Source organism: Eptatretus burgeri, chromosome 13 (assembly GCF_056783735.1).
Source record: "Eptatretus burgeri isolate ZD-2024b chromosome 13, Ebu_testis_v1, whole genome shotgun sequence".
Lineage (NCBI taxonomy): Eukaryota > Metazoa > Chordata > Myxini > Myxiniformes > Myxinidae > Eptatretus > Eptatretus burgeri.
Window position 1 is genome coordinate 47,156,865 of NC_140973.1, and position 10,330 is coordinate 47,167,194.

General features: G+C 41.9%; 1 protein-coding gene across 1 annotated transcript; it reads right to left on the reverse strand.

The window, feature by feature from the left end:
• Nucleotides 1-1,679: 1,679 nt before the first annotated feature.
• On the reverse strand, nucleotides 1,680-9,704 carry LOC147014409 (uncharacterized). Its single transcript, XM_085852346.1, has 4 exons — nucleotides 9,546-9,704; nucleotides 8,378-8,440; nucleotides 3,137-3,232; nucleotides 1,680-2,464 (listed from the first exon to the last, which is right to left on the reverse strand). The coding sequence occupies exons 2-4, from the start codon at nucleotides 8,433-8,435 to the stop codon at nucleotides 2,292-2,294; spliced, it is 327 nt and encodes a 108-aa protein (XP_085708472.1). The 5' UTR covers nucleotides 8,436-8,440; nucleotides 9,546-9,704; the 3' UTR covers nucleotides 1,680-2,291.
• Between the last annotated feature and the right edge of the window lie 626 nt (nucleotides 9,705-10,330).

Genomic DNA, 10,330 nt, shown 5'->3' on the forward strand with positions numbered 1-10,330 from the left:
ATCTCTATCTCTATCTCTATCTCTATCTCTATCTCTATCTCTATCTCTATCTCTCTCTCTCTCTCTCTCTCTCTCTCTCTCTCTCTCTCTCTCTCTCTCTCTCACCCCCTCCTCGCATCCCTTACTCCCACGGTATAGCAACATTTGGTGAGGCATCGCTCTCCCCACCTTCCCCACCCTTTCCTCGCTCTCCCCCTCCCCTTTCCTCGCTTCCCCTCTCTCCCCTCCCTCTCTCCCTTTCTCTCCCTTCTGTATACCAACAGATCAATGGTGTGGCCATGGGCACAAAAATGGGTCTGAACTATGCAAATCTTTTTGTTGGGGACATTGAAGAACAGATATTTTCTCAATATGATGGTCCAACATCAGACTTCTTTGGGCGTTGCATTGACCTTACCTCCTGCAGCAGACTTAAACTTGAACAATTCATCACCTTTGTCAATTCTTTTCACCAAGCTCTCAACTATACATGGGAGATCTCTGATTCCATCATATTTCTGGATTTTAAAATTTCCAATGCAGATGCTGCTTTAACCACTAGTGTATATTACAATCCCACTGATTATCATAGCTATCTACTCTATTCATCATCTCATCCCTCCCATGTCAAAAATTCCATATCATATTCCCAATTTCTAAGGCTCCTCCGTCTCACTTCTAAAGCAAAAAAAATGCATCGGTTCTTCAATAACCAGGGCCACCCAACTTCACTGTGGAAAAGGCTCTCAATGCGTCCTCCATATTGACAGTCTTATTCTTCAAGAAACCCAACCAGCTAATGATCAACAAATGCCTCTCACCTTGGATTATCATCCCAACATTCTTGCAATTAAAATAATCACTCATTACAATCTTAGGATACGACACCAAGACACAGAAACAGCTTCCATCTTCTCTCAACCATCACTCCTTTCCTTCATATGTGACACCAGTTTGAGAAATTTCCTTGTCAAAGGCACATTACCTTCAATTCTCCAGCCAGATATGTTCACACGTTGCTGCAATACCTGCAACTACATCAACCCCACCAAATCACTGCGAGGACTGAACTACACCATTACAGATCATTTTACATGCACCTCATCCAATGTCATATTCTGTGTCTCATATTCACTCTGTAACAAACTGTACATTGATGAAACTGGGTGATGACCTGGAGATCGCTTTCGTGAACATCTTTATGATGTGAGAAAAAACAATGATATCAGCAAACCATTCTCACATCACTTCAATCTCACAGGGCACTGTTCATCCCATGTCAGTCTGTGGTTTGACACTATTCCATGGAAGCAACGACTCCCAGACTTTCACAGAACAGCAAACCATCTATAAACTTGGAATATTGGCACCACACACTTTGAATGAGAAGTTTTCTTTCAGCTAAAAAATCGATCAAGATTCTCCCTTCCTTTGTCTTCTCTTTCTCTCCCCTTTCTGGTTATTCTTCCCATTCCTCTCTACCATACACGTCACCCATGATGTTTCACCCCAATTGAGACGTCATACTTAATGCCAGCATGTCAGTAATGACGTAATTGTGGAAGTCTTCCTGTGTTCTCTATTTTGCTCCAACAAAATGGAGGAGTCAGACGCAAAACGGCAGTTTTTCCTCAAGACGGATCAACCACCATTTAAGGTAATTTTTAAAAATCTCTTTAAGCACTCTACCACAAAGCCACTGATTGTACATCCCATTGTTTATTGTTTAATGTTCCATCACACCCCACGTTGTAAAGAAAGAAAAACACCAATTATTATCAATTTCTGTAATAAACAGGTGTTCATTATATGTACGGTTCAACTTTTATTCTCCTTTACCTCCCAAAATCATGTTGAACTATTTATTTCTAAAAACAATCATCCACAGTAGCATGAGGTCCCACATCCATATTTTATCTGCATCAGTTTATAAAAGGTGTCCCAAATTTTTCTCAAAGCCATCTATCAAAAGTATATAACAAACAATATTGTCTAACCTTGTATGATCTTTCCAATAATCCATTCATTTTATGTTGTTTTTCTCTCTTTTTTTTTGTTTTTACAAAAAGCTGGACTCGTCTGTGTAGTCACATCTTCCTTTAACCCCCCCCCCACTTGTTATTTCATGCCTTTATGTTATCATATTAAAAAAAATTCTTCCAATAGTAAACTTTATTGTTCAACAACACCAGCAATAATGCGAATTTCATGATTGAAAAGTCAACAAAGCATGGATGCTAAATGAGCAACTTAAAAGCAAAGTGATTCTGAAAACTGCATGCTGCAGGTGAAGACTTTTTGCCATGAAGACTCTACATGATGTAAGTGAGCATCATTGAGAGGGGCATTGTGAAGAGCATGAAGATGCTGGAGGAAGGAAGGTTCACGGCGCTGTTGCAGAGATCCGTGTAACAGCAATTATTCACAGATGAGTCCGTATCACACAGTGTCTTGTTTAAGCATTTCTTCACATTGTACACGCCCGCTGAAGACAAAAAGGTAAGACACCATAGGCATGTTCATTATGGTGTATAATTAATATAACTGGCAAGCACTCCTGAAATTTTTGAAAGAAATTTTATTTATCACAACATATCGTACTCCGTATCCCTACTATACGAGAGATGTCTGTCACCGTTTTTCTCTGAGATGGCGAAATGGAGCTTAATCAAACTTTTAGAGGTTCATCAGTGACTGCCAGGGAGTGTTTTAGGCCAAAAAAATTCTGTAGTTTTGAAAAAGAAAAGTTGGATTCATTTATTTGTTTTTAAATCGCTCGATCGTGCTTCAGCCTTCGTAGCTATGTCAAAGTTAATATTAAATGATCCCCGACCCCATTCCTTCGTGGGTGTAGGGAAGTGTTTTAGCCCCCTCCCCCCCCCCCAAAAGAGAAAAAAAACATTGATTTCTTCAAAATGCCAACAGGGTGAGAACTGCACTTGGCAACTCCGGGTACCCCTGCTAGTCATGCGACAAAGGAAGATGATTTGTATTACCGGCTAACACCTAAAGTGGTGCTATTTCCGCCACATGTCAATTTTGGAGTTTCGTTGACATCCACGTTTGCTCCGTTATCGTAAGATTCCACATAAATATGAATTACAATACTTCTGTTTCATTCAACGGCCGAGGCAGGTCCTTGAATTTCAGTACTCACTTTTTTTTTGACAGCCACAGGCAGAATCATTTCCAAATGTTGCTGTGCAGTTAACTTTATTCCAAGGAAAGGTATCATAACACTGCAATCCCGCCACTGAAAGAAAACAAAGAGTAATGATAAATTAATCTGCTTACACAATAAGTTCCATTCCTTTAAAAATTGTAATTTAGAAGAAACTAAATGTTCTTTCCATATTAGCCTTAAAATGCATTCTTGGTACTCTTTGCTACTGTTTTGTATTTCATTTTTTTGAGTGGGTCATTTTATGCCATCTTCCTTTTTTTGACAACATGATTGACAACCAAAATCACATAATACCTCTCTCCCTACCCCCAATCAAAAAAACACTTTCCCTCCCCCAAGGATTCTCAAGCAATTTTTGCTGACTAATGTTGCAGCTAGCAGCATGGCAGCTCACACTACATTATGCAGTGGGCCGGTCAATGTTTTTCACAGATTAAAACTGAGCCTGTTTTCCCATTTAATGAAGATATCATCCTCACTGCAAATTAAAGTTCATATTCACTGTTCATGAGGATCTAAATAGGGTATATGTGTGGCAGGCATCCCCTTTTGGACAGGGCCCCTGCCACAAGTGCTGATGTGGCACAGGTGTTCATGGTCAATATTCCTGTGAAGAGGTGTCAGATATATATTGCTAGAGCCTGGCTTACGTCGGGGAACCATTCCTGAAAGGCACGACAGATATAGAAATGATGTAAATCAAAGCAATTTTTCGAAGACAAATTAATGGAAGAAAGGGGGGGGGGGGAGCATTTCTAACATCACCACTTCACCTATTATATTTCACTTTTTACCTATGATATTAACCTATTTTTAGCTCATCTGGACTTGAGTCCGGTGACTTTATGTGATCGAGCAGCGTCCGTAGGTAAGTCAGTCAGTGAGTCTGCAAACACTTCAGTCAATTGCTTGAACCAACCACTCGATTTTGATGAAACTTGACCACACACACACGTTTACACAGAAACAAAAGGAAAGGGCCACCCTCAAAGACAAGGGGGCAGACGGGGCCTGTGGGCCAATATTTGCGCGGGACCTGAAAGAGCGGTCAGGTCCGCGAGATCGGGTGGATCCTACCTGTGTCTTTGTGATGAGCCGCAAATGTGGCAGCGCGGCGGTGCCCCAACTTCGTGCTCCTTCGCGGGTTTCGTTGGCACTGCTTGGAGTGGGGTGGGAACGGGGCCCCCTTTTCGCACTATCTCAGCGCGGGGGAAAAAGGGGGGGGGGAATTGTTGATGCTCTGGGGAAAGAAGATAGCTGGCTTGCTTGGGTCCCGTGACGAGCGATTCCACCACGACCTCGTCGCCGACCGCCGTCTTCCTCGCCTCGGACCCGAACTCCTCGGTCTCTTCCCCAATTCTCCTCAGCCGACTGCAGCAAACCACCTGTACGCCCTCGCCTCCCGACTCCACTCCGCGCTCCAACCCGACTCTGCCCAAAACACTCTCCGCTCTTCTGAGGCCGACTCTGCCCAAACCGACTTGACCGAGACAGACTCAACCCAAACCGACTCTGCCGCTGCCACACTCTGCTCTCCAAAACTGACTCTACTCCCTCGATTCGCCTTGCGCTCGGCGCTTTATAGGCCGTGGGGAGAACCCATATGCAAATTTATGGATCAGAACGAGCTCGGGGGTAGAGCCACGCTCGCCCATTGGACGGAGAAAAAGGGGCGTGAACCTCCCCTGATCCTAGAATTTGCATATCTCGATTCTACAGCGAAGCGCCTGGAGGGGGGGCCAAACCGCCCCGCGCTTGCTGATTGGACGGATCAGAAGTGGGCGTGTAGCATTCCTGATCCGAATTCTCCTCGGAAAGGCCGCATTTTGCACTCGCGGCTCGGCGCGCGTCCCGTACGAGCCCAGGACAGCCTGACGCTCGGCGTTCACAGGTGATGCGGGAATGGCGGCAGAAGGAGGAGAGGTGAAGGTGGTGGAGGGTTTATGGTGGTGGTTTATGGCCATGGTGCCGTTTGGAATGGCGGTGATGCGATGTTTGCGGGAGCGAGTTGTGAAGGTAAAGATCGTGGCTGTTGGCGTTGTTGTTGTTGTGAAGCGGCATTGTGGTTGGTGGTTGTTGTGTGATGGCGGTTGAGACGTGGATGGTTCAAAATAAAGATAGAACAGAAAAACGGCTATCTTAAAGTGTCGCAGCCTGAATGAATCACATTTATTCCCTCTAAACAACGGGTTTGGGGCTAACTACACATGTACTTACAGAGATATCTCACCTACGGGACCTGAATGGTGGTTTGCGAATTTCCTCAACCGCAACAATATATATATATATATATATATATATATATATATATATATATATATATATATATATATATATATGAGAGCCTGGTGTTAGTGCAGTGGTTAGGGCAGTGGCTTGGGACCCAAAAGGTCCTGAGTTCAAGCCCCGTTGGGCCACTGAATTAATACACCAGGGGGTTGACTCAGCCTGTCATCCTTCCGAGGTCGGCGAAATGAGTACCAGTATACTGGGCCCGGTGTATACCCCGGTTAAAATAGGTGTACCATATCCCTGTGTCGTAAGAGGCGACCAGGGTTGCGTCAGGAAGGGCATCCGGTGTAAAACATGTGCCAAATCACTATGCGGATCATACGGATGATCCGCTGTGGCGACCCCCTAACGGGAGCAGCCGAAAGAAGAAGAAGATATATATATATATATATATATATATATATATATATATATATACACATATACATACATCTCTTCATAATTCACCTCACACATTCTCGTCGGTATATACTAATGTTGTGTGTGTGTGTGTGTGTGTGTGTGTGTGTGTGTGTGTGTGTGTGTGTGTGTGTGTGTCAGTTAGTGAGTCCACACATCAATCAACCATAATACAGCACCTCTAGTATGCCTAAAACACGATTCAACAAGGTTATCGAATGTAATCATAAAATATTTTCATACAATTTAACCATAGGTTGATTTTGCACCACGAATGTGGATTATGTCAAAGTTATGTGTGCCCATTTCTGAGTGTGTTTGCCCACACATGCACCACCTGTGGTTTGAGGCTGGTTCATACAGGCTCAACAGGTTGATTTTTAATTCCTTGAATTTGCATTTTGCCCAAGTTAGAGATGACGAACTACAATCTAAATCTTACCTTTGTGAGATAGAATACAGGTTACTTGCAAATAAGGGAAAGAAAGATAACCAAGAAACAGGTCGGAAGAAAAGCAAAGCAGTTTCCAGAAATGTAGGTGGTGAACAGATCATAAACAATCCTACAAAGGTCTCATGATGATGTGGCATAATGGTTTGGGTTGGGTCATGGGTGTGACGAATGTACCCAATATGGCAAACGAAACAATACATTTAAACAACACCTAAAAATAGCACCAGCACCAACACCAACACATTAAGAGGTGCTTTGAAAAAAAAAAAAACTATGCCAAACGCATGCAGGTTTGTCCAGCAATGAATTGGCATTAAATTACATCACATAACATTCTGTCCTCTCACCCACTCCCAAAGCGTTCTGTCATGTCCATGTATCTGTCCGTGCATACGTCCGTTAAAGCTTTTTGTTACCATGATAACTTGTGAACCACTGAAGGGATTTCAACCAAACTTGGTACATGCATAAAAAGTAACACCGAGATGAACTGGTTACATTTTGGTTCCAAAAGACCAAAGGCCAAAAGGCATATGATCTTTAATTACCTCTGCCACTGAAGGTGAAGGAGTTTATGTTTTCACCCCCTTTCTGTTTGTTTGTTTGTTTGTTTGTGTGCAGGATATCTCAAAAAGTTGTGCGTCCATAACGTTTCAAAATATCATGATATACCGTACATCGTTCTTGGCCCTCTCAATTATCAAAAAGAAAGTCATATATCGATATCTCAAAAAGTTGTGGACGGATCCGGATGAAATTTTGTGGACAGGTTGGGTGTGTGACAAGGAAGGATTGATTCAACTTAGGTGAAGATCCAAATTCGGATCCGGATCTGATGATTTTTTTTAATGTGATTCTTCACCATTGAGAGACAGGGCTAAACCGATATATATATATATATATATATATATATATATATATATATATATATATATATATATATATATATATAATAGCAACGATATCTCAAAAAGTTGTGGATGGATTTGGACGAAACGTAGTGAACAGGTTGGGTGTGTGGCAAGGATGAATCGATTCGATTTTGGTGGAGATCCAAATTCGGATCTGGATATGAGAATTATTTAATTTTAAAGTGATTCTTCACCATTGAGAGATAGGGCTAATAACGATATAATTCTACATCGCATGATATCTCAAAAATGGATTGGGCCCGATATGTTCTCGTGGTTAGGCATTACGTGGCGAAGGTGTACTCTCCACCGAGTGCCCTTCAAGTTGAAAATCATTTTGTTACCGCAATACCTTGTGAACTACTGAAGTGACATCAACCAAACTTGGCACAAGTATGGACTGTAATAAAAAGACCATTTTCCAGGTCGTCTTTGAAAGACCATAATTCGAGTTGGAAGCATCCGATATTGTCTTCTACTTACCTCTGTCATGGTGTCTCTCATGTGACCTTTAATTGAGATCAAACTTGATATAACAGGGAATTGACATCTAACGTTGGCGGAGGCATATCCTTCAACGCATTCACATGAAATTCTATTTTCTAGTTTATTTTGGCACCTGGACTGGCTCCGCTCTTTGTTCTGTGCTTCAAGCTTGATGATCATGTGCCATTAATTTAGCGAGGGTGATTGCAAGGGCTAATTCGCTGAGGCATTTTTGTGATCGCATCATTTGGACCATTGGCACATTTTTAATAGAGAGTCAGTTGGACATCCAGAGCCATGTCATATCAGTGGCTCATGACAATTCGACTTCAAAGCAATCTGTGATAATTTAACAGGAACTGTTCTTTCTCATTTTTTTTTTTTATTATCTTGAAGTTTCCCACCACTGTATTTAGAATATCGACACTCCCTCATTTGAATAAAGAACCTAAATTTAACTTTACATTGAAACATATCATGAAACCTCTCCCTGACAATACAGGAGAAAACAACAGAAAAGAACAACCTCTCCATGACTCATAACGAACCTAAATAACCTTATCGACAAGAATTGGAAACACAAATAAATTTTGAAGTAACTCAGAAAATTGACCTCATTTCACTGACATATTTCTCACACAGCCACACGTCGCAGGGTTTTCATATTCTTACCTATTCCAAGCAGTCCCATCAGCATGACGATTGGCAAAAGAGACAGTGATTTATTCATCCTGCCTGGAACAGAGAATGGTAGAGCAGTTAGCGTAGGACTTTGAATTTAGTTTGTCCAAATCATATTAAAACACAACAGAGCCAAATTAACTCCATAAACGCTGCAAAAGAGGCTGTTCTGTCTCACTCTTCTCTCCACAGCTCCAAGCAAGCATTGCAACACCATCTCATGTCATCCCCCATCCTGACCCATGATCTTGATTACCCCCATGAATCCTTCTGAACCCAACCCTGATTTACTTTCAGATTTCAGTGCGTGTTTTCTTTCTTTCTCTCTCTCTCTCTCTCTCTCTCTCTCTCTCTCTCTCTCTCTCTCTCTCTCTCTCTCTCTCTCTCTCTCTCTCTCTCTCTCTCTCTCTCTCTCTCTCTCTCTCTCTCTCTCTCTCTCTCTCTCTCTCTCTCTCTCTCTCTCTCTCTCTCTCTCTCTCTCTCTCTCTCTCTCTCTCTCTCTCTCTCTCTCTCTCTCTCTCTCTCTCTCTCTCTCTCTCTCTCTCTCTCTCTCTCTCTCTCTCTCTCTCCCTCTCTCTCTCTCTCTCTCTCTCTCTCTCTCTCTCCCCTGTTCGTTTATCTCGTTGAGGGTTCTGACAAATTGTTATTCAGTTACTCCACTGTCAATTTAACATTGCTCTCCCACGATTGTCACATTTCAATAAAAACAGCAATGCCGCTGTCATCCAATAATAACAATAAGTCCAATCCAATGTCCATACTTGATCCTGAGCATCGGTCCCATCAAAGTAGTCTCACGGCAAAGAAGAATACTGTGAGGTTGCCATTGCGTTTCCCAGTGGTAGTCAAGGAAAGAAATGTTTAAATTTGCCTCGGAACTGGTAGACAATTGCCAAATCTTTGTGAAACGTTATCCTGAGATATTTTACACCACCAGCGAATGCTATCAAATGAGACACCCAACTTAACTTCTCTCCAAAGGATTCGATGCCTTGCTTGCAAAGCACTAATCCAACAGTTAATATGTGCTCAAGTTTGAAATCAAACTCAGAACAGAAAGCTGAAACGCAAGCGGACCACCTCGAAGCTACACTGTCTGCCCTGATAAAATAAATACAAGTGCAAAAATAAGGCAAACGTTACACTTAAGTTTTCTTACCTTGGTGTGGGTATTTTCAAATATTTCTTCGAAGCCTGGTTTTAGTTTTTATTTCGCGAATCAAATTCACTCGCTTTGAACTGCTACCTGAAGTCTGGTGAATGTCCGATTGAATGAAATTTCGAGGTGTTGTTTAAATACATTCTCATGCCATATTGGGTACATTTGTTACACCCATAACCCAACCCAAACAATTATGCTACATCATCATGAGACCTTTGTAGGATTGTTTATGATCTGTTCACCACCTACTTTTCTTTTCTTCCGACCTGTTTCTTGGTTTTCTTTCATTCCCTTATTTGCAAGTAACCTGTATTCTAACTCCCAAAGGTTTTCTCGTTTTTTTGAAAATTTATATCTTTACTCTCCCATCTGGGGCTGGCAGGATAGTTTAAAGGAATTGTAATTTCATTTTGAGTTGTTTAGCCTGGGTTTGATTCTTGATTTTTTTTTGTATAGTTTTTTTTGTGAATTTTTTTGAAGACTTAGCTATAAACAGTCACCCTCGTGTTTCAAGTGCAGGGCAAGGCATCATTGCATGTACCATCCATCAGGAGGAGGTTGAGCTGGAGGACACATCTGCCAGCACTGCTCGTTGGTGTTCCTTAAAAATCATGCTGTCTTTCGCAGATTCAGCAAGTTATCACCAGAACCCTGATTAAATTCCAAGTTCCTGCCCAAATCATACTTGGTCGAATGTCAGGCCTGGCCAAACGAGTCGTGAAAGATTTGTGTAAAAAATAAATTACCCTGACCAATCCCACAAGTCATTCATTCGTGTACCA